The sequence below is a fragment of the Nomascus leucogenys genome, chromosome 6 (genome assembly GCF_006542625.1).
Source record: "Nomascus leucogenys isolate Asia chromosome 6, Asia_NLE_v1, whole genome shotgun sequence".
Classification (NCBI taxonomy): Eukaryota; Metazoa; Chordata; class Mammalia; order Primates; family Hylobatidae; genus Nomascus; species Nomascus leucogenys.
In genome coordinates, this window is record NC_044386.1 from 35,206,529 (window position 1) to 35,230,666 (window position 24,138).

Genomic DNA, 24,138 nt, shown 5'->3' on the forward strand with positions numbered 1-24,138 from the left:
TGAAAACATTTCACTCTTCTCTTGCCCACTACATGTTGATTATATTTAAGCCCATCACTAGCACTAGCAGGGAAAAGAAACTGAGGGAGTGAAAGGTGGCGATTAGCTTGTGGTGTGGATTGCTCTGCCCTCTCTCTCCTTTTCTGTTTTTTGAGCCCAATGTACCCCATACTGAGAAGCCCACAACCATCAGCTGTGTGTACTCAGTGTAAGCAAAGGAGCATTTGGACAATGTGACCTAAAGCCTTGAGTCAAGAACACTGTGTTTGTACCATAAAGCATACATGAAGGTTGCAGCTCCCCGTGTGGCTGGTGGTCTCAGAATGCTTATATTTCAGCCTAGCACTTGCTTCTTTTGTTTAATTGTCCCTCTCACTCTGGTACAACATCCAAAGGGGACAGCCAGTCCACTTCAGGACAGTAAATTTAGCTCTTTGGGGGACAGGCAAAATCCAACTTGCCTACACCTTAATAAATGACAGTGACCCAATATTACACAGTAAACCAAATGCCACCACTGGTGTAATGCCAGACGATGGCATCAGCCATGACAGTGATGGCTCAAGTAGGCCATAATGGGGAATTCCAAGTTGCTAGCACCATTCAGGACCTCAAGGATTGCCGAGTGTTTGAGGAATACATGGAGAAACATTGACACTAGATGCTATTTCATCCTTAGAGCAACAGTCAAGTCTTTTAAAGCAGCTAAATAGATTGGGACGGCCTTTCACATATGTTTTTCTGGCTATATAGTGTAGTTATATACTATATATATAACTAGATAGCTAGACAGTATAGCATATGCTATATATACTATACTACACTAGTATAGTATCTAACTAGCTAGCTAGATAGTATACTATACTATCTAACTATACTATCTAGTATACTATCCTATCTAACTATACTCTCTAGTATACTATACTATACTAACTCTCATATAAGTCTAAAATTATTCAAACACCAGAGGCTGGGTACAGTGGCTCATGCCTATAATCCCCTCCACCTCCCGGGTTCAAGTGATTCACCTGCCTCAGCTTCCCGAGTAGCTGGGATTGCAGGCACCCACCATGCCTGGTTAATTTTTGTGTTTTTAGTAGAGATGCCATTTCACCATGTTGGCCAGGCTGGCTCGAACTCCTGACCTCAGGTGATCTACCCACCTCGGCCTCTCAAAGTGTCAGGATTACAAGCATGAGCCACCGTGCCTGCCCTCTGGTGTTTTAATGTGATTCTCTCTTTCCTCAAGAAAGACCCTCAGCGTGGTCACAATAACTCGAAATTAAGCCACTCATCTAGCAGTGAGCCAGAGGAATTCTAGAGAGGGCTGCTTTCTGAGAGAATAAACCATGGTGCCTGAGGTTATCTGAGAGAACTTTCTAGAAGGCTAGTTGCAGATGTTATAGTCCATAGTCCTCACTAGGCGTTCCTATGTGGTCATGCTCCAGGCTCATGAGATGGTGAGAATTCATATTAGGGGTAAATATCGCCATGGCTTTTCCCCAGTTGTTCCTCCACACCTTCTTTGGAAAGGTGACCTTGTTCGAGCGCCCTGTCTCCTTTAGCAGACCCCCAACTCCCAGGGTTCTCTGGAGTGAGACATTCTCTTTAGACCTTCAGACTGGGGATGACTGGAACCTGAGCCTGGTCCCAACCAAGACAGGGGTCTGATGTGGAGAGATGACCCCATGCTTGACCGCCTGATTTCTTTTCCCTAGTGGTCTTTGTACCTAGAAGAGAAAATTCAGGTTGAGGGATGTCAGCACAGGTTGATGGGAGGCTGGATAGAGTCACAGTGGTAGGGCTGGAAGGAGGACAGGGATTTATTCAGTCAGCCATTTAGTCAATCAGGCAGCAAATACTCATGGAATGCCTATTCGGGGTCGGAAACTGCTGTAGGTGCCAGGAATAAAGAGCGAACACAAAAGTCCCTGCCCTCGTGGAGGTGACATTCTATGGGCTATTGGGGGCAACATGGAGAATCATATCTGGAACACAGAGAGAGGAGGTGTGAACAACACTCCCAGATTTCAGGAGTATGGGGAATGTGGGAGGAGATGGAGATCTGAATGAGGAAGATGATGGGTTCCGTCTGGAACGCTTGGCATTTGGGTGTTTGTTAGCCATCAAGGCTGAAATGGCCAGTTAGATATGCAGAGTGTACTTGAAAAGACACATTTAGCAGGTGCCTGGGAACACTGTACAAATGGGTGAGATCACCTGGCAGAATGGAACTCACAGTGGGGCTCAGGCAGGAGCAGGGGCATGTCAGGGCCACCTCAGGAGCTTCTTTAAACTCCATGAAACAGTGCTCTTGACTTAGACATCTAGAGATTTGAAATACTGCCTAGGGGCATCCTCTCCAATTAGGAATTACTGCCATTGAGGTGTCTCCTAAGAGGCTGTCTATGTTGAAGCAACAACAAGATTTGGGGGTCACTGTATGGATGGAGAACAGGGCCCAGGTAAAATTGGAAGCCATCACGGCAGTGTAACATTTAGAACAACATGCTAGGTGGTAGAAAGCACCTGGCTAGACACTCAATAAAGCAAGGTCTTCATTTCAGTTTCTCCCTAACTACTGTTGCCTCACACAAGACTCTAGCTTCTCTGAGTTTTAATTTTCCCATCATTAAAATCTGAGATTAGACTACACCAGTGGTTCAAGAGGCAGCAGTATCAGCATCTCCTCGGAACTTTTTAGAAATGCAAATTCTTGGGACTCCTTCCTGACTTAGTGGAATTAGAAACAGGGTGGGGTCCAGCAGGCAGTTAGTACAAGCCTTTCAGGTGATTCTCATGCTTCCAAAAGAAGTTTGAGAACCACTGGCTTACATGAATTTGAAACTCCCTGCCAGCATTAAAGCTTCTACACCATATTCTTGTTCAGATGCTTTTGTCAGGTTTCATAGTCTGTGCTTCTTTGTCCTCCTCCGATTGTTAAATGATTTTAAGTCAGTTTCTCCTTGAGGTGGGAGGATGTGCGTGTTGTGCGTATGCCTGTGTATATGTGTGTCTGCATGTGTGCCTATGCTTACGTGTGTGTGTATATATGTGTGGTGATAGGAGGTTGGTGGGTGGAGATGCACAGCTTTCCTGCTTGCCTTCTTAGATGATGTAAGACAGTAGTCCCCAACCTGGGACACCCCCTGGGAGTTTGGGGTCTGCTAAAGGAGACAGGGCTCTGGAACAAGGTCACCTTTCCAAAGAAGGTGTGGAGGAACCACTGGGGAAAGGCCAAGGTGATATTTACCCCTAATATGAATTCTTACCATCTCATGGGCCTGGAGCATGACCACATAGGAACTCTACTAAGGACTATGGACTATAACATCTGCAACAAGCCTTCTAGAAAGTTCCCCAACCTTTTTGACACCAGGGGCTGGTTTCCTGGAAGACGGTTTTTTCCATGGATGAGGGTGGGAGGTGGGATGATTCAAGCACATTGCAATTATTGTGTCCTTTATTTCTATTATTATTACATTGTAATATATAATGAAATAATTATTTCTTATACAACTTACCATAATGAAGAATCAGTGGGAGCCCGAGCCCTGAGTTTGTTTTCCTACAACTAGACAGTCCCAGCTGGGGGTGATAGGAGACAGTGACAGATCATCAGGCATTAGATTCTCATAAGGAGTGCACAACCTAGATTCCTCACATGCACAGTTCACAACAGGGTTCTTGCTCCTATGAGAATCTAATGCTGCTGATCTGACAGGAGGCAGAACTCAGGCAGTAATGCTAGTGATGGGGAGTGACTGTAAATACAGACGAAGCTTGGCTCACTCACCCGCCACTCAACTCCTGCTGTGTGTTGCCCAGTTCCTAAAAGGCCACAGACAGGTACTGGTCCATGGCCCCGGGGATTGGGGCCCTGTGATGTAAGAAGTGAGCTTGAGTTGGTGACAGAAACAGGTCACACTGTGCAGGCTCCCATACAGAGTAGGTACTTGGAAGTGGTTTTGTGCCTTTACCTTCTCTAACATAACTGAGTTGACTGACTCTAGTAGGTTGTCAACTCTTTGGTGCTGCCACTGTCTCCAGCAGCTCTTGGTCTGTGGCATCTGTGCTCCCCTGGGATTTCCAACTGAGTCTAAACAGGAACCACTGCTAGAGGCTTTCAGCATGGATTGCTCTCTGCCGGAAGTCAACACTTGGGCCAGAAGAATCCTTTGTGAGATCCCTTTACAACCCAGCTGAGCCCAGTTTGTGAAGCAGCGTGACACTCAGAGGTGCAGACCTACCCCTGACACTGGTGCATGGAGCACAAGAGTTCCCATAGAAGCCCACGTACATTGGTCTTAAAACCTACAAGTCATTAAATAGGCTAACAAATTATTAGACACAAGATTTTCTCTCCTTCTAACCTGACAAATATATAGTACACTTTCATTATGATCAGAAAGAGCAGGTTCAAATTCCAATTTCTCAGACTCCTTGAATATCTACTTCTAGAGGAGGCAACTTCTATTTCTACTTGGAAAGAACTGCCCCGCCGAGCCCTGGTCTGCCCCAGGCCTCACCCTGTCCCTCCCTGAAGGATGTTCATATGCACATGCATGGACACCTCTGCCCACAGCCTTAGCTAGTGCTGTCCACTGCCCGTCCTGGAGCACAGCAACCCATTGGCCACCCTCTTTCCTGAGGGCCCACATGGCTAGCAGCGCAGTCCACCCTCAGAAGGACACACCCAGGGTCAAGGCAACTGAGGACCAGGAAAAGGGCTCGGGACTCTCTGGGCAGGGAATTCCAGGGTCATGAGTACCCAAGGAGTGGATGGAGCACAGGCTTTCCATAGGAATGTCCTCCTGGCTTGGGACTCCACACTCCACTCATGGGGAGTGGTGTGGCTAGAGGAGGATCCAAACTGGTCCTTCTAAAACAGGGCCCACGTTTGCCTGGGTCTGAGGGAGCACTGCCCCGAGGAGCTGTTCCGAGTGGCTCTCTTTCCTGCTCACTGCTAGTACTCTGCAGATACTTCCCCAGGAAGTATTTAAGGGAGGAACCCTAATTTATGATCATCTAATCCAGTGCATTGACTAGGACATGAGGAAGCCGAAGCGCTCCGCAAAGGTAGATTACTCCCTGGAATTACACTTGGGAATGATGGATTACTCTCTGGGATTACACTTGGGAATGATGGATTACTCTCTGGGATTACTTTCTGGAGTGGCAAACTATTCTTTGGAATTGCACTCTGGCATGATGAATTTCAAAGGGAAGCATGATTGTGATGTGTAGGGTGACTGCTCCACAGAGAAAAGCCAGCAGGGATCTGGAAAACTCTTCCTGCTGCTCCTCAGTGACTGGCAACTTCTTTAATCCACGGGTAATTAGAACAAACACTGTTCTGTGTCTTAAACCCACATTTTCACTGTTGCCTTGAGGGCATCACCTTGGAAGTAGCTCCAGTAGCCACTTTTTTTTGGGTTACACATTCATAGTGCTGCTTTAATAATAATAGTTGCAACAAGCTTCAAACAGATGGAAATATGGTTTTTGTTTCCCTATTCAGAATTTTCTGACTATTTTTAGTTAGTCTGGGCATTCTCTATTGCATCAGTGAGTGTAACTTGGTTCTTTCTGTGAAAATCAAATAACTAAAAAGCTAGCAACGTATTTCTGCCACAGATGATATTTTTGTTTGCATTTTGAAGTGTTTTTATGAATTGGATTACAAAACTAATTGAATCAGTGATGAATTTCGCTCAGAATTTGAAGTATTTTATGAAATAAAATTTCCATCAGAAATTGACCTAATTATTCAGAAGTTTCTAATGCAACAGCCTAACACAGTTTTGAAAGTCCTCCAGAGAAAAAAGCTCAAGCATACCCTCCCTCATAGCAAAGAAACACCCTTTTTATTTACTTCTCTCTTAAGCAGTGTAGCTTTTAGTTTATAGGAACACAGCTTCAGAGTATATTGTATAGATGCATTATTTTAGTTTCAAATGCTATGTTTCTTCAAAACTAGTTTTCTATTATGTACTATATTTTTCCATCATTTGTAACTGTTATTGGTGAAACAAGTGTTATTTTTATATTTAACTGCTTAATGTTACTTGTCTCACATGTAAGTGGCCTACTACTTAGATTTTTTTTAATATTGAGGAAACACTAGCATGTTTCTATGTAATAGATAAGAACCCAGAAGGCTTCAGAGTTATAACCATTATAAAAAAAAAATTTGTTTCATTAAGAGTTTTTTCAGCCAGGCACAGTGGGTCATGCCTGTAATCCTAGCACTTTGGGAGGCCAAGGTGGGCGGATCACTTGAGGTCAGGAGTTCGAGACCAGCCTGGCCAATATGGTGAAACGTCATCTGTAGTAAAAATATATAAAAGTTAAGCTGGCGTAGTGATGCATGCCTGTAATCCCAGCTATTCTGGAGCCTGAGGCAGGAGAATCACTTGAACCCAGGAGGCGGAGGTTGCAGTGAGCTGAGATCGTGCCACTACTCTAGCATGCATGACAGAATGAGACTCCATCCCAAAAAAAAGAAAAAGCTTTACTTGCCCTAGCCAAAGCTTTTCCTGATGATTCAGACATTGTAGAGATGTGAGGAAAGCCTTGGGTGGTTTCCCTCTTATGTTTCTCTCTGGTAGCTGGAAGAGATTTAGAGAATTACTTTGATCTGCTCATCGCAGTTGGGACTACATCCTAACGTCTCCGTGTCTCTTATAGTGATACCAGACCATGTGCCATGGCTTTGCCTGTTGGTTTCTCTGGCCTTTCTGGGTTCACCACCTTTCTGTACCTAGAACTTATCTCTAGCCCATAGGTGGTCCCACTGGTGGCTAACTCCTCCCTTTATATCCTGCCCCCCTCCACACGTACCCCAATAATACAATTTCTATATAATCAATATGCTTCTCTGCAAATACAGCTTCAGATGGGCCTGGACTGGGTCCTGCCCTCCGTCAAGGACACTTCAAACAAATACACAAATAGAGAAATGCTGCCCTCAAAATGCAAATGTCGCTTGAGAAAGCCTCTGGTACTTCCTTCTATCTGCCATTTATAAGCCCTTCTCCACACAAGTTTTAGAGGTTCCAATCCAATGGCCCCAACCTTTGTGCTGCACTCAACTGCTTTACAGAAAAAAGAAAAGTTTCATTTACAAACACACATTCTCCAAAAGAGGCTGCAGAAGCTGTGGAAAGGGAAACTGTATCTCTTAGGCTCAGGGGAAGGCAGTGGGTTCCACTGCATGCACAGCTCTGAACAATTAATAGTGCTGCTCCAGGCCCAGGGTTGAGCAGGATTCTGAGGTTTCCCTGAAGAGGAGAGGATAGAGACAGTGTGACCAGTTTGACACTGAGGGTGACTTGCAGGTTTCTGGAAGTCATGGTGGATGGTGATGCCATCTACCAGGGTTACAGGAGGGGCTCAGGTCAAAAAGAAAGATGATGAATTCAGTTCTGTTATGTGGAATTTGAAAGGCCCAGTGTCACCTGGGTCCACCTGGCAGTTGGGTACATAGGGCTGCTCCTCTGAAGGGAGGGGCTGGGCTGGAGAAATGGGTGCGGGAGCCACAGCATATATGTGGCAATGACTGGCAGGGAAGAGGGTATCGTGGGAGCTGAGAACAGGGAGGCCAGGCAGAGTCACCAGGAACATCAACGTGAAGGGGAGAGGAGAGGAAGAAATTCTCTACCTGGCTCCTCACTGTCCCATTGACAAGATCCTCATTCAACAGACTCTAGACCTTAGTTTTGTCATCTGTAAAGTGGGAATAATATCGTCCTCCACTACCTCTGGCAAACATGATAAGTTGAAGATACATACTTACCACTGGTCCCTTCAGTCCCCACTAAAATGCTTGTAAATTGGGGAGAAGAGTAGTAACCAGCAGGACAAAGGAAACAGACAAAGATGGCAGCAATAACATTTGAGAAACCGAAATGTGCATGGACAAGTGGCGACAGATTTAGAAACCAAAGAAAGATGGTTTCTAGACCAGGAGTGAGGCAAAGATGAGAAGTGGGCTAAGGTTTGAGCATTGCTTTCAGATTTACAAAGGCACCTCCCTCTCTCTGTCCTCTCAAATAGATCTTTCTCTTTTTAAAGAAATACAAAATACTCTTTTTAAATAAATTCAAGCGGTAAAGATACTGGCACACTGTATGGGTAAACCATAATTTATCCATCTCTTTACTGATGAGCAGTTGGGTTATTCCAGGAAAAATAAACATGCAGATAAAAGTACATACTTCGTGAGGATAAAATCCAATAGCATCAGAATGGTTGTTATCTCTGGAAGAGAGGAAGGAAGAGGAAAGAGATGCAGTATGAAATTTTAGCTGTTTTATTTATCTTTATTTTCTTTTTAAAAAATACCTGAAAATTAAAATTATAATAATTATAGAACTACATAAATGTTATGTTTATGTATATATTAATGTTTATTTATATAAATATTACAAATATTAATTTGAGAAAGAGAAAAAACTCTTCCACTCAGTATATAGTGACAGGTGAGTGTGTGTGAAGACGGCCTGCTGGGAGCACTGGGCTTCGCACAGCTCTGCTCAGAACCTTCATGAGGGCATGGTGCTACAGCCCTGGTCTTGGGCCTGTTTCCCCTTTCCCGGACACTGTGAGACCTGGCCCACCTTCCCATGAGGGCCAGTGGTTGTCCCCCTCTAGCTTCCACTGCTATGATGGGGGCCCAAAGGGACATGATGGTGAGACATCATTCAGAATCAGAACTGTCCTCGAGAATCCAGGACATAGAGAGCAAAACATTTTGAAAAAATCCTGTTCTAGCTGATGAGCAGCCACCGAAGTAGACAGGAGCAAATGGCTGCCTGTTCTGTGCTCTTTATAATCAGGTCCTCCCTGATGGCGCTTTGGTCACTGTCCGCTGACAATTCCCTGTGGCCTTGTTCACAGCACTAACAACCTCCTTCCTGGGCACCTTCATTTTGCTGTGTCCGTTGATAAGGGTTTTTTTGTTTTGTTTTGTTTTGAAGATGGAGTCTCGCTCTGTCACCCAGGCTGGAGGTGCAGTGGCGCAATCTCAGCTCACTGCTAGCTCTGCCTCCCGGGTTCACGCCATTCTCCTGCCTCAGCCTCCCGAGTATCTGGGACTACAGGCACCTGCCACCATGCCTAGCTAACTTTTTTTTGTATTTTTTAGTAGAGATGGGGTTTCACCATGTTAGCCAGGATGGTCTCGATCTCCTGACCTCGTGATCCGCCCACCTTGGGCTCCCAAAGTGCTGGGATTACAGGCGTGAGCCACCGCGCCTGGCCGATAAGGGTATTTTTTTTTTCTTTTGAAATAGAGTTTTGCTCTGTCACCCAGGCTGGCATTCAATGGCGCAATCTTGGCTCACAGCAACCTCTGCCTCCCAGGTTCAAGCGATTCTCCTGCCTCAGCCTCCCGAGTAGCTGGGATTACAGGCATGTGACACCACGCCAGCCTAATTTTGAATTTTTAGTAGAGACGGGGTTTTGCCATGTTGGCCAGGCTGGTTTCAAACCCCTGACCTCAGGTGATCCACCCACCTCAGCCTCCCAAAGTGTTGGGATTACAGGTGTGAGCCACTGCACCTGGCCGATAAGGGTATTTTACGTGGGTATATTACCTTCTGTTATTGAGAGCTAAAAGATCTGCATCATTCATCACAAACTATTTTTAGCCTTACCCTGAAATGCAGAGAAACAGACTGCAAACATGAGACAGCACCATTTGCTCCAACCCAACTGGTGCAAACTTCACGAAGCAGTGTTATTTTGCAGATTTCCTTGCAGTAAGCAAAGAGTGTGGTTATACCCGCACCCACATGTCTTTTGATCTTTGGATGTAAAATATTTTTGAAAGTGAACTTTTAAAATTGGGAAAACAATATAACATTCTGGAAAGCTTGCCAAATAGAGGAATATGGGAGAAAAATTGTCCTTCATCTCAGCCACCCTAATGTATCAATTAGCTTTCTTCTCTTGCCTTCAAGTCATTTTTCAAATGAACATATTAAATAACTGTAATAATAGTATTTGTGGCAATTGAGTATGCTTTTCTGTTTAATACTACATCATAATTTGCCACAGTGTCATACAAGCCTCTTTTTTTAAATAGACTTTTTATTTTGAAATAAATTTAGATTTATAGAAGAGTTGGGTAGTCACTAGAGAGAACAGAATGCCTATCCACCTTTTACCAATTTCTCCTGATGTTAACATCTTATATAACCATGGCACATTTATCAAATCTAACCAATGAATTAGTGATAGTACTAACTAGTGATAGTACAGTACTATCAACTGAACCACAGACTTTATTTAATTTTACTGGTTTTCCCATTAATGTTCTTTTTCTGCTCCAGAGTCCAACTCAAGAAACCACAAGCACATCTTGTGTTTATTGTGTGTATACCAGTAGATGCAGGTGATACACCATACTTTGCCTAACTATTGCCCTCTTTCTAAATATTTAGATTGCTTATAGTTTTTCCGTATCACACGTAGCACTATCAAGAACATCTGCATGTGGGTAGTTGTATTAGTCCGTTCTCGCACTGCTATAAAGAAACACTTGAGACTGGGTAATTTAGAAATAAGAGAGGTTTAATTGGCTCATGGTTCTGCAGGCTGTGCAAGAAGCATGGATGGGGAGCCTCAGGAATTTCAATCATGGTAGAAGGTGAAGGGGGAAGCAGGCAATGTCTTACGTGGCCAGAGCAAGAGGAACAAAGGGGGAAGTGCCTTACACTTTTATTAAAGAACTAGATCTTACGAGAACTCGCTCGCTATCACGAGAACGACAAGGGAGAAATCCTTCCCCATGATCCAGTCACCTTCCACCAGGCCCTTCCTCCAACACTGGGGAGTACAATTCGACATGTGGGGACACAGATCCAAACCATATTAGTAGCCTTCTCTTCTTTTAAGATTCCTTCCTTATGGCTGTCTATAATCAGATTTCTGGAGGCCCAAGGATAAGAACTGATTTATGGCCCTGGATATCATTGCATATTGCCGCCAAAGTGTCTTCCACAATGTCTGAATACTCATTTATACTGTCACGAGCAATTTTTTGAGAGTAGTGCATTCATGTACTCTTGTCAGTGTTACTCTCATTTTAATATTTTGGCTAATTTAATAGGTGAAAACATCTCAATTTTTGAAATGTGTATTTCTTTGGTAACTAGCAAATTTGGATATTTCCCCATGTGTGTTTACTAGCTAAACTTTTCTTTTTTTTTTTTTGCAAATTGTCTCTTCATATTTTATTTATTGGGGTCTGAATTTTCTTATTAATATATGCATGAGTTTTATAATAAAAGATATCCCTTGGCCTCTCACTTTGCTGCAATTATTTACCCCTCTATCTATTGTTTGAATTTTTTCTTTTGTAATTTTCAAAGAGCATAATGACAGTTTTATGATGTAGATTCCATTGTTTTTTAAAAATTTATATATTTTTGGTCTCTTTTAAGCTTAGAAAGTTTCTTCTTCAAAGTCTGGTTTTAAGGTCGGGCACAGTGGCTCATGCCGTAATCCCACACTTTTAGGGTCAAGGCAGGAGGATTGATTGAACCCAGGAGTTTAAGACCAGCCTAGGTAACATAGTGAGACCCTGTTTCTACAATAATAAGAAGTAATTAGCTAGATGTGGTGGCACGTGACTGTAGTCCCAGCTACTCAGTTGGCTGAGGTGAGAGGATCAACTGAGCCTGGGAGATGGAAGCTGCAGTGAGCTGAGATCACACCACTGTACTCCAGGCTGGGTGACAGAGGGAGACCCTGTCTCAAAACTAAATAAATAAGTAAGTAAATTTTAAAAGTCTGATTTTTAAAATTCAATTATTTTCTATAATTTGAGATCCCATATTTAACTGATGCATCTGGAATATTTTTGGTATTTGGTCCAAGTGTCTGACTGGGACACCTCTCACTCACCAGCTGCCGGAGACCACACCTCCCAACTTCGTGGGTGGTCAAGCTGAGTCACTTCCAGCTGAGTGACTGGCATCCTCCTTCTCTGTGTTGCCCAAGCTAGAATCCTTGCAGTCACCTAATTTCTACTTTTATTCTGTCTTTCACTACCCACATCCACCCAGCCATGGGGTCCCAGTAGTTCTATATTCGTGGTTCGTCCCCCAGTTCTTTTGGGAAGAGTATATGCTGCTGTCTCTGCCTGGGACCCTTTTCCCATCCCCACTCTGTCTGCCTTGTTCCTATGGGTCTATTGCACAGAGCCTGGTATGTCCTTGCTATGGGCCACTAAAGTACTCCAACTTCCCAACCCTAAATCTCACACTCAATCGTAATATCCTGCTAATTTGTGTCCCTGTGTCTCTCTTCATCATTAACGTAGAGACTGACAGTGCCTGGTATGTATAGGGTGCTCAATATGTATGTTAGGTACGTGAAAGAGCAAATAAATGAGTGAAAATGCCAATAAAATAGGAGTCATACCTAACCAGGTCCCAGCAGGGTCCGATTTAAATACTTTCCTCCAGGATATGAAGGTAAAGGGGATAGCACATTACAATTCATGCTTTTTATGGGTGCCAAGAGGTCATGGATACCTTAGATTGGCTTGTTCACCTTCTGGGTGACTGTTTTATCCTCCTTCTAGATGCCATCACTATAATGCAAAGGCTGAAAAAATAAAAACTACATTTTCCAGACTATCTTGTAGCCAATATTCTGGATGTCAATTAGGTCCCACCAATTGGATATACTCTTGAGAGACAGGGAAGGCCGGAGTGGGGTGGAGGCCATTTTCCTGCTGCTATTTCTCCAGCCAAGCAAGGCCATCAAAACATGAGAACTCATCATTCCAGGACCTATTGCCAGTCTTGTGGGTGTCTGGAAGCAGTTGTGGCAGCAGTAATGCCAGAGTGAGGGTGAAGGCAGAGGCTTCCTGGTTGTGAATCACCGCTATAGCATTCTCTCATTCATTCTCTCTCTCCCTGTCTGTCTCTAATAGAGCCATTGGAGACTCCTGAATTAATTTCTCCAGTCTTTCTACCAATTTCCATAACCCCATCTTACTATTTAAAATACCTAGAGCGTTTCTATTTTCTGTACTGAACCATTGCAGATACACAAGGGATAGCAGAACTGGTTCCCCTCTTAGTGACCCAAGGAGCCTGCCTTGATCAATTGCAATTTTTCCCAGAGCAAAGGAAGCAAGAAATACTCCTAAGACTATGGATGAGGCTGTGCTTACTGGTTATTTTATGATTCTACAATGGACTGATAAATCATTTCTGTTATCTTTCTCCATCACTTTTCAGCCACCTTCAAGACTATGTTAGAATAGGCCTCTTCACTTAGCAATAAATCTGGCCAGTACTGGATAATTACACAGGGGGAAGCAAACATAAAACTACCTGGAGAAAATACAGGTGAATAATTCAAATCTTTCACAAATTAAGGGTACTTACAAATCAGTGAGAAAAAAACTAAAACTCAATTAAATATGTGCAAAATACTTGAAAATAGGAAGAAAAATAGCCAAAAAAAGATGCTAAAATATTTGACCTTTTTTTTTGATCAAATTTGCCAAGGTTTTAAAAGACTATTTAAGTTTCAAATTCATAGTAAAATTGAGAGGAAGGTAGAGAGATTTCCCATATACTCCCTGTCCCCATGCATGCATAACCTCCCCCCTTATCAGCATCCCCTACCAGAGTGGTACATTCGTTGGTGAACCTACATTAACACATCATTCTCACCCAAAGGCCATAGTTTACATTAAGATTCATTTTTTCTGTTGTACATTCTATGGGTTTAAACAAATGTATGACATGTATCTACCATTATGGTATCATATAGAATAGTTTCACTGCCCTAAGAACCCTCTGAACTCTGCCTATTCATCCCTTGCTCTCTCCTAATACCTGGCAACCACTGGTCTTTTTTACTGTTGCCCTTTCCAGAATGTCATAGAGTTAGAATCATACAGTATGTAGCCTCTTCAGATTGGCTTCTTTCACTTAGGAATACCCACTGAAGTTTCCTCGATGTGGAAACTTTGAGGATTGAGACTATGGATGAGGCTGTGCTTACTGGTTATTTTATGGTTCTACAAGGGACTGATAAATCATTGCCATTATCTTTATTTCCACTTTTTAGCCACCTTTAAGACTATGTTAGAATAGGCCTCTTCACTTAGCCTATTCTAAGGCTAAGTGAAGGAAAAAGGAAAAGTTTCCTTTTCACGGCTTGATAGCTCATTTCTTTTTAGTACTGAATAATACTCTGTTGTCTGGAAGTACCACCATTTATTTATCCATTCACCTACTAAAGAACTTCTTGTTTACTTCCAAGTTTTGGCAATTATGAATAAAGCTGCTGTAAATATCCATGTGCAGTTTTTTGTGTGGACGTAAGTTTTTGACTCCTTTGGGTAAATACCAACGAGTGCACATGCGAGTGGTATGATGAGTATGTTTGATTTTGTGAGAAGCTGCCAAACTGCCTTCCAAAGGGGCTGTACCAGTTTGCATTCCCACCAGTGATGAATGAGAGTCCTGTTGCTCCACATCCTTGTCAAAATTTTGTGTTGTCAGTGTTCTGGATTTTGGCCATTCTAATAGGCATACAGGGATGGTATCTCATTGGTGTTATAATTTGCATTTCCCTGATAACATATGATGTGGAGCATGTTTCCATATGCTTACTTGCCATCATGGTATCTTTTTTGGTGAGGTGTCTGTTAAGGTCTTGGTCCGTTTTTCTTTTTTTGGTTTGTTTTCTTTTTTTTTGTTTTTATTTTAGGTTTGGGGGTACATGTGAAGGTTTGTTACATAGGTAAATATGTGCCATGGGGGTTTGTTGTACATATTATTACCTTACCCAGTATTAAGCCCAGTACCCAGAAAAGTTATATTTTCTGCTCATCTCCCTCCACCCATTCTCCCCCATCAAGTAGACCCCAGTGCCGAGACCAGCTTGGTCCGGGAGACCCTAACCCAGCGGTGCTAGAGGAAGTAAATACACACACACACAAGTATAGCGTGTGGAGTGGGAAATCAGGGGACTCAGAGCCTTCAGAGCTGAGAGCCCCAAACAGAGATTTACCCACATATTTACTGACAGCAAGCCACTGATAAGCATTATTTCTGTAGAGTATAGATTAACTAAAAGTATTCCTTATGGGAAACAAAGGGATGGGCCAAAATAAAGGGATGGGTTGGGCTAGATATCTGCAGCAGGAGCATGTCCTTAAGGCACAGATCACTCATGCCATTGTTTGTGGTTTAGGAACGCCTTTAAGCGGTTTTCCACCCTGGGTGGGCCAGGTGTTCCCTGCCCTAATTCCAGTAAACCCACAACCTTCAGCACGGGCATCATGGCCATCACGAACATGTCACAGTGCTGCAGAGACTTTGTTTATGGCCGGTTTTGGGGGCAGTTTATGGCCAGATTTGGGGACCTGCTCCCAACACCCCAGTGTCTGTTGTTTCCTTCTTTGTGTTCGTAAGTTCTTATTATTCAGCTCCCACTTATAAGTGAGAACATAGGGTAGTTGGTTTTCTGTTCTTGCATTATTTTGCTAAGGATGATATCCTCCAGCTCCATTCATGTTCCCACAAAAGACATGATCTCTTTCTTTCTATGGCTGCATAATATTCCATGGTGTATAGGTACCACATTTTCTTTATCCAGCCTGTCACTGATGGGCATTTAGGTTGATTCCATGTCTTTGCAATTGCAAATAGTGCTGCAATGAACATTCACATGCATGTGTCTTCATGGTAGAAAGCTTTATATTCCTCTGGGTATATATCCAGTAATGGGATTGCTGGGTCGAATGGTAGTTCTGCTTTTAGCTCTTTGAGGAATTGGCATACTGCTTTTCACAAGGATTAAGCTAATTTATACTTCCACCAACAGCGTATAAGGGTTCCCTTTTCTCCACAATCTTGCAAGCATCTGTTATTTTTTGACTTGTTAATAATAGCCATTCTGACTGGTGTGAGATGGTGTCTCGTTATGGTTTTGATTTGCATTTTTCTAATGATCAGTGATGTTGAGCTTTTTTTCATATGCTTGTTGGTTGCATGTATGTTTTCTTTTGAGGTGTGTATTCGTGTCCTTTGCCCACTTTTTAATAGGGTTGTTTATTTTTCTCTTGTAAATTTGTTTAAGTTCCCTATAAATGCTGGATATTAGACCTTTGTCAGATGCATAGATTGCAAATATTTTCTCCCACTCTGTAGGTTGTCTGTTTATTCTGTTGATAGTTTCTTTTGCTGTGCAGAAGCTCTTAAGTTTAATGAGATTCCATTTGTCAATTTTTGCTTTTGTTGTGATTGCTTTTGGTGTCTTCGTCATGAAATCTTTTGGTCCGTTTTTCACTCATTGTTTGTTTATTTTTATTGTTGAGGGTTTTTTTTTTTTGTTGAGATGGAGTTTTGCTCTTGTCGCCTAGGCTGGAATGCAGTGGTGCAATCTCGTCTCATTGCAACCTCCGCCTCCTGGGTTCAAGTGATTCTCCTGCCTCAGCCTCCCAAGTAGCTGGGATTACAGGCTCCTGCCACCACGCCCAGCTAATTTTTGTATCTTTAGTAGAGATGGGGTTTTGCCATGTTGGCCAGGCTAGTCTCAAACTCCTGATCTCAGGTGATCCACCTGCCTTGACCTCCCAAAGTGCTGGGATTACAGGCATGAGCCACCATGCCCGGCCTGTTGAGTTTTAAGAGTTCTTTGTTATCTTAGTTTGTTCGGCTGCTATATCAAAATACTATCGATTGGGTGGCTTATAAACAAGAGAAATCTATTTTTCACAGTTCTGGAGGCAGACAAGTCTAAGACCAAGGCACCAACAGATTTGGTGTCTGGTGAAGGCTCACTTCCTGGCTCAGAGACAGCTGTCTTCTTGCTGTGTCTTCACATAGCAGAAGGGGAGGGGGAGCTCTCTAGGGTATCTTCTGGGGAACTAATTCTGTTCATGAGGGCTCTACCCTCATGACTTAATCACCTCCCAAAGGCCACATCTACAAATATGATTACATTGGGAATTAGAATTTAACATGAATTTTGGAAGGACACAAATGTTTTCTCTATAGCATTTGCATATTTTGGATAACAGACCTTTATCAGATGTTTCTTTTGCAAATATTTTCTCCTAGTCTGTGGCTTTTTAAAAAAATTTTTCACTCTCTGAGCAAAAATTCTTTAAAAAGTGGTAGTAGTAAGACCTGGTGGGGCTGTGTTACTTTATACTGTTATTTATACATCTCATGTACACCACTATAAACTTCGAAATTGGTTAATTTTCTAAATGTAAGTTTGATGATATTTATTAGAAATCTTTAAAATATTCATTCCCTTAAATCAACGGTTCTCAACGGGGAGCAGTTTTGCTCCTTGGGGAGCATTTGGTAATGTGTGGACATGTTATTAGTTTTCACAGTGGGTTGGGGAGTACTACTGTCATTTAGTGGGTAGAGACCAGGGATGCTGCTCAACATCCTATAATGCAAAAGGGCAGCCCCCACAAAAACTAGGCAGCCCCAAATGTCAATAGTGTCAAGGTCGAGATACCATCTTAGACACAAGAGCTCTGTTTTAAGAATTTACCCAAATAAATAATTGAATGCACCTAAAGATTTATTCATTTACTCTTTTGGGGAGAGCAGTAAGTCATTAGTAGTAAAAATGAAAATGTATATACTCAATAAATTTTATAGGTATCCATCCTAGAAACACTGGCACATGTGCGCAAAAAGGCACATACATAGATGTTCTTTTCAGCATTATTTTTACCAGCGATATTTTGATAATAACTGCAGTGTCAATCAATGGAGTAATAGTAATGTACATGCGTGCTCTGAAAAGCAGAGTTTTGGCCATCCAACTTCCCACTACTCTTTTCTATGATCCTATCCTCCTGCGGGGTTCCTTCTTTACTGTGGATGGGCTTGGTGGAAGAACAATTCCCAGAACTCGTCTCATCCTGTGATTTCCCAGTTTAGAAACCAGAAAGGACTGATCCTTCCTCTCCTGCCCCTTGGTTGAGCCAAGAGGAAGTCACATGGCCTAAGTCTAGCCAATCAGATGAGACATTAAATCTGGAACAGATTTAATGGCAGAGTCAGAGAGATCATCAAGAATTAAATCTCTGAGTGGTGACAGTCGTAGGTGTATATGGGCAGAGGGGAGCTGACTTTTGGCCTCATGGTTCCTGCTCACAGCACTGGGCTTCTATTACTCGATCCACTAGAAAAACTTTGGGTTCTGTTGTTAAAAACATTGATGACAAGCCCTAGCAGCAGTCCATTAAATAGATACATTAGATCTCTGTGAGTTGCAAAGTATCCTAACTGACATGCTGGAGAATTACATGCAATAGTTAAAAAGAAAGCTTACCAGGACATATTAGTAAGTGGAAAATCAAGTTGCAGAATGTTCATTCACTTAAGGAATGTTTATTGTGCTTTTACCATTACTAGTTTCTGTATTCTGAACAAGATAGACCTGGTCCCTGCCCTCATGGAGCATTATGTAAGATAGCAAAATATTGGGAATAAATTGCCTAGCAATAGTGGGATGACAAATGCTGTTTATTATAGCACATGTGTTATATGGAAAAATGTACAGCCATTAAAAATAATGATTTTAATGATTGTAAATATGCTATTTGTACTATATATATACTAAGTGAAATAAGACTTAAAATTATTAACATGTATGTATATATACATAATCTCTATATATAACAAAACAATTTAAAAATTACATACACATGACCGGGCGCAGTGGCTCACGCCTGTAATCCCAGCACTTTGGGAGGCCAAGGTGGGCAGGTCACGAGGTCAGGAGATCAAGACCATCTTGGCTAACACAGTGAAACCACGTCTCTACTAGAAAATAAAAAAAATTAGCCGGGCATGGTGGCGGGCACCTGTAGTCCCAGCTACTCGGGAGGCTGAGGCAGAAGAATGGCGTGAACCCGGGAGGCGGGGCTTGCAGTGAGCCGAGATGGCGCCACTGTACTCCAGCCTGGGTGACAGAGCGAGACTCCGTACACACACACACACACACACACACACACACGCACACACACACACGCACACACCACACACACAAAGCTGAGCTTCCCAAATCCAAAAATCTGAAACCCTAAATGCTCCAGAATCCAAGTTTTTGAGCACCAATATGATGCTCAAGGGAACTGCCCATTGAAGCATTTTGGATTTGAGATGCTCAACAGCTAAGTATATTGCAAATATTCCAAAAATCCAAAAAAATCTGAAATTTCAGATAAGGGATGTCAACTGTATAGAAACATACACACATACACACACACACACAAACACTTTTTTTAAATTGCACGTGACCAACAAGAGATATACCACAATGCTAACAGGACTCATTTCTGAATGTCAGAATTAGAGATTTATGTTTTCTAAATTGTGGCAACCTGTATATATTATTTGATAATTATAAATCTTATCATCTATAACTATGAAGTTACTTAAGATGAATAGATAGTAAAGCATTTGAAATTTTTAAACTTCATTTTATACATAACTATATTTTTGAAATGTCCCACAATAGGAATATCCTAGCTATATAAGCAAACACATCTATGTAATGTATACATAAAACATATATTCTATTGAGTAAATACAAATGTGCCTGTCATCTTACTTTAATACATTTTAAACTTTTAGAGTCAAGTCAGAAGTGTTTGTGGTCTGTGCTACCCTGAATCTCCCTTTGCTGGTCCCTGACCTATTAGAAGTTACCCGAGAGAATGAGGGCAATAGTTGGACTGATTTATCTGCTGATGCCAGGTTGGGAAGGGATAGCAAAGTGAATGAGGTCAGCTGAGATAGGTGTGGTGTATCAGAAATTGACTGCATTTCTGGAATTGTCTTTAAGTATGCTTTTCATCTGTCAGATAATGCACTCTTAAATCTTGTGTAAGTATACTTAAGGTGGGATGTGTGGAGCCTCTAACACAATCTCTTTTGTTTGGGGGCAGGCAAGGTAGGGCCTCCTCTTGACATCAAGCTGGGCACATTGAACTGTACGGCTTTCAGCATCCAGTGGAAAATGCCAAGGCATCCTGGGAGCCCCATCCTTGGGTACACTGTGAGTACACGGGCACGGGAGTTTCCTCGGTGGGTGTGTCGTGTGACTGTATGTCTTTCTCATCCTTGCTTTTTCTAGATATCTGTCCTTTCGTATCAATAAGTGCCCCATTCTCCCTCCATAAAGCTAGAAGAAATGGCCCGCTTTGAAGGGTATTTGTAAATGCCCTGAATGTCACATCACATCTGCATTACTCACTTAGGATCTATCCAGTTCTTTCTCTGTTCAGCTGTGGGAAAATAGAAACTAAAGGACGTGGTTTTTGCTATTCAATTGCCTATAGTCAAATCTGGAGAAAAAAGTATGAACACGGGAAACAGGAAATCACTGTGGAATGTTGTCAACAAGTACAAAATAATGTAAAGTAAGAAGGTGGGGAGGCAAAATGGAGGAAGCAGCAGAGAATGCATTCTTATCTATCAGAGGCTGCAAATTGGGCTGATATCATTTCACCAAAATGTTTTCTTTGAATAGTGTTTTTAGAAATGAGTCAACTTTGAGAAGTCAAGATATTTCACATATATGTTTGGAGTTGTGCACTCTCTGAGATATGGGGAGAGCTAGCCACACTGGGTCCACACTGCTATCCACCTGCTGGAACTGAGCTGCTCATTTTAGATGAGATGTAAGACCCTGGTACCACCCCAATCCCACCACCTGCTACTGTCTCCATTTCACTCAGGGACAGTAGCCATTGATCACGGCCCTCGTCCTGTTGGTTTTCTAAAAGTAGAGGAATATATCTCTGGACTCATGTCTTACCGAAAGTGAGAAAATGAAAGATTACCCGGGAGGCTCATGCATTTTGGGAAAAATAACACAAGCCACATCCAGACCTCTGCATCTCATTTCATTGATACGTATCTTCCTCCTGGACTCCGCAGGCTTCTGAGTTTGCAACACCCCCCACCCAACCCAAGTAGGTCTGATGTGTGTTCCCGCAGAACTAGCGCACGTGACGTTAGGCGACGCACCTCAGAGCCTGCTGCCACTGTGGGTGCAATTACAACCTTTGATCTTACACAAGCACAGGCTCTGCTCTCACCAGGGTGTCTGCATCTTTTCCAGGTCTTTTACTCTGAGGTTGGAGCAGATAAATCCCTGCAGGAGCACAGCGTGCCTCTCAGCCAGGACATTCCGACCACGGTGAGTCTTTCCATCCTGGCAGCCCCCTCAAAAGCACGTGGGCGCTATTTGGGCGGATTGCTGATTTGGTGTGTGTGCTACTGTACATGTAATAATAATAACTAATGCTTGTAATAGTCCTTTAGGATTTTCAAATGTCATCCATGTACATTTCCTCTGAACCATGCCATCTACATCTCTGGAAAACAGGCATCTGATGAAAGAGTCCTGGTGTAAATGCTTCCATCCTGGACTCAACCCCATTTTATCATGCAAGAAAACTGCCACCTTACAGCTGGTTTTTCCCCTTCTTTTCTTCATAAAGTTCAGTTCTGTTTTTTTTTAAATCCCAATAAAAGCTTTATACATAAATATGACGCATTTGTATCTTCCCAGCTGCCTGAAGACACATTGCAGAAGAAGAGGATGTAATTTGAAATGTATATTTAAATGGTCCGAATTGTTTATTTGTTTTTCAAGCCCAGTGCCCCGTCCTTCCACTAACCAATTGTTGGGTCCTCATCTGTTTTCTTTTCTGTTTCTCGTCAAGGTCTCTTGAGTGAATTTTTGGCCTTAGCCATCTTGTATTTTCTTTTCTTTCACTCCCCTCCTCCTTCCTCATTCTGCCACTACTCCAGGCTAGAGCCTTTTGAATTGCTCTACAAGGAGCGAGCACCAGTGCTCATAACACTGTTATAATGGTGGTGGTGGTGCTAACTCCTATTTGATCCATGCCTTCTGGCGGCAGCACCTGAGAGAAGCCTGTTTGTCATCCATGATAAGGAACTATCACTTATTGAGCATCTGTTACCTGGCAGGCACCACCCTTTGCTTACATTTGCTTTGCCACTTAATCTTCACAACTATCCTATGACCTCATTTTACTGACAAGGATGCTGAGACGCGGAGAGGTGAAGTAACTTTCCTCAAATCATACATGAGTGAGTAACAGCATCAACTGTAAACTCAGAGCTGACTGACCTCTGAGCCCCTGCCCTTGCTGGTTCTACCAAAGCCCTCATGACTCAGAAGGAATAGATGCACATTTCCAGCTTGCTTTTATTTTTATGACATGCTTTTAAGCTCAAAATAGACTTTTGCTTAAGCAACCAGCATTGGCCACAGAAGCTGTCAACCCCAGCCTCTGTAGTTTACTCTCTCAAGAAATGGTGATGGGTTGGGTTGGAACTTCCCATAAGCTCATTGACCTCACCCAGGAGTCTGATTGTCACTAGTAGTGTCCCCAGCCACCCCAGCCTGGTGGCTCACTGCTTGGCCTGGAACCCAGTCCAGGTATCAAGAGTGATACGTGCCTCTGAGTCTACACAGTGCCTCTGAAATTGATATCCTGCCCATCACAGAACCTGGGCTGAATATTGGCATCTCTCTGAAGGTCACTGCTGTATAAACCTAAAACAAGGCTGGGAGGGAGACCAGCACTCTGGACTTTTAGGCCTGTTTCTTCCATTTACAGGTTGGGTAATGTTGGTCAGAGTCACTCAACCTGTCTAAACCTCAACTTTTTTTCATTGAAAGGGGTGTAATAATTATTCTCTTGTGAGGATCAAATAAAAGCCACGTGGATGGTAGTTATCATTCCCGATTATTTACCTGTTAAATATATTCTCTCCATTATCAACATCTAGGCATTAGAGTATGCTATCAAATTCTGCATTTGATCATCTTGCCAATTTTGACAAACTTGCATAGGGGCTACTCTATGCCCAACACAAGACAACCCACAGTCCCTGTTTGGAGGCAGCTTTCAGTCTTCTGAAAACCACATCCACACAGATAAAACAATTAGGGAGCAACGTAAGATCAGATGTTATTAACATGCTGCTTAGCAGACAGGGTTTGAAGAGGGAGAGGTGAGTGTGAGAACAAGTGGTCAAGAGGTGAAAGTTGGGACTGAGGACCGAAGCAGGAACTTTCTGGAAAGGCAGACTCAAGAGAGGGACATCCCAGTTGGAATGGTTTGAGCCCAGGGAATGAATGAGCATGAATGTGTCCACACATGCCTCTCTCTCTCTGTCTCTCACAATCTCTGTGTGTGTGTGTGTGTATATGTGTTTGGAGGAGTGGGGGTGGGGGTTGGGGAGAGTTGCAGAATAAAGAGAATAAAAAGGAAATCAAGACTAGAAATAAAGGCAGTGATTCAGCAAGGGAATGGGAGGAGTCTGATATAGCAGAATGGGTCCTGGATTCTGATGACTTGTGTTCAGATTTCTGCATTTCAACAAAACAGCTGCTTAACCTTACTAGGTCTCAGTTTCCTCATTGACATATATCATAGTGTGTCTGTGGTTCCCAAACTGTGTGCCAGGGTGCTCCAGGGCTCTGCAGCAGGCTCACAGGGGCACAGTAGAATAGTTAACATTTTTTAGGAAAACAGCAACATCTGTGTGAACTACTGTATTAGTCCGTTCTCACACTGCTAATAAAGGCATACTTGGCACTGGGTAATTTATAAAGAAAAGAGGTTTAAATGACTCACAGTTCCACATGGCCGGGGAGGCCTCAGGAGACGTACAGCCATGGCAGAAGGCACCCCTTCACAGGGCAGCAGGAGAGGGAATGAGTGCTGAGCGAAGGGGGAAGCCCCTTATAAAATCATCGGCTCTTGTGAGAACTCACTCACTATCACGAGAACAGCATGGGATAAACCACTTCCATGATTCAATTACCTCCAGCTAGTCCCACCCTTGACACATGGGGATTATTACAATTCAAGGTGAGATTTGGGTGGAGACATAGAGCCAAACCATATCAACTGTTATTACCAAGTTGTTTGGATATAGCTACTTAATAAATGGAACAGTTAGACATTTCTTTTGGCATAGAGGTGCTATAAATATTACTGACACACTAAGGGTGCAAAGAACGGAGAAAGTTTTAGGAACTCTGTACTATATCATATCATTCTATAGATAAAGATGT

At 42.7% G+C, this 24,138-nt stretch overlaps 1 protein-coding gene across 3 annotated transcripts in view; it reads left to right on the forward strand.

The window, feature by feature from the left end:
* The window catches only part of EGFLAM (EGF like, fibronectin type III and laminin G domains), a 199,900-nt gene that overhangs the window by 50,631 nt on the left and 125,131 nt on the right, over positions 1-24,138 (forward strand). For all 3 annotated transcript variants that reach the window (XM_030813998.1, XM_030813999.1, XM_030814000.1), the window contains exons 2-3: positions 19,964-20,073; positions 21,142-21,219. In XM_030813998.1, the coding sequence (XP_030669858.1) occupies positions 19,964-20,073; positions 21,142-21,219 (188 nt within the window). The remainder of the gene's footprint in view (positions 1-19,963; positions 20,074-21,141; positions 21,220-24,138) is intronic.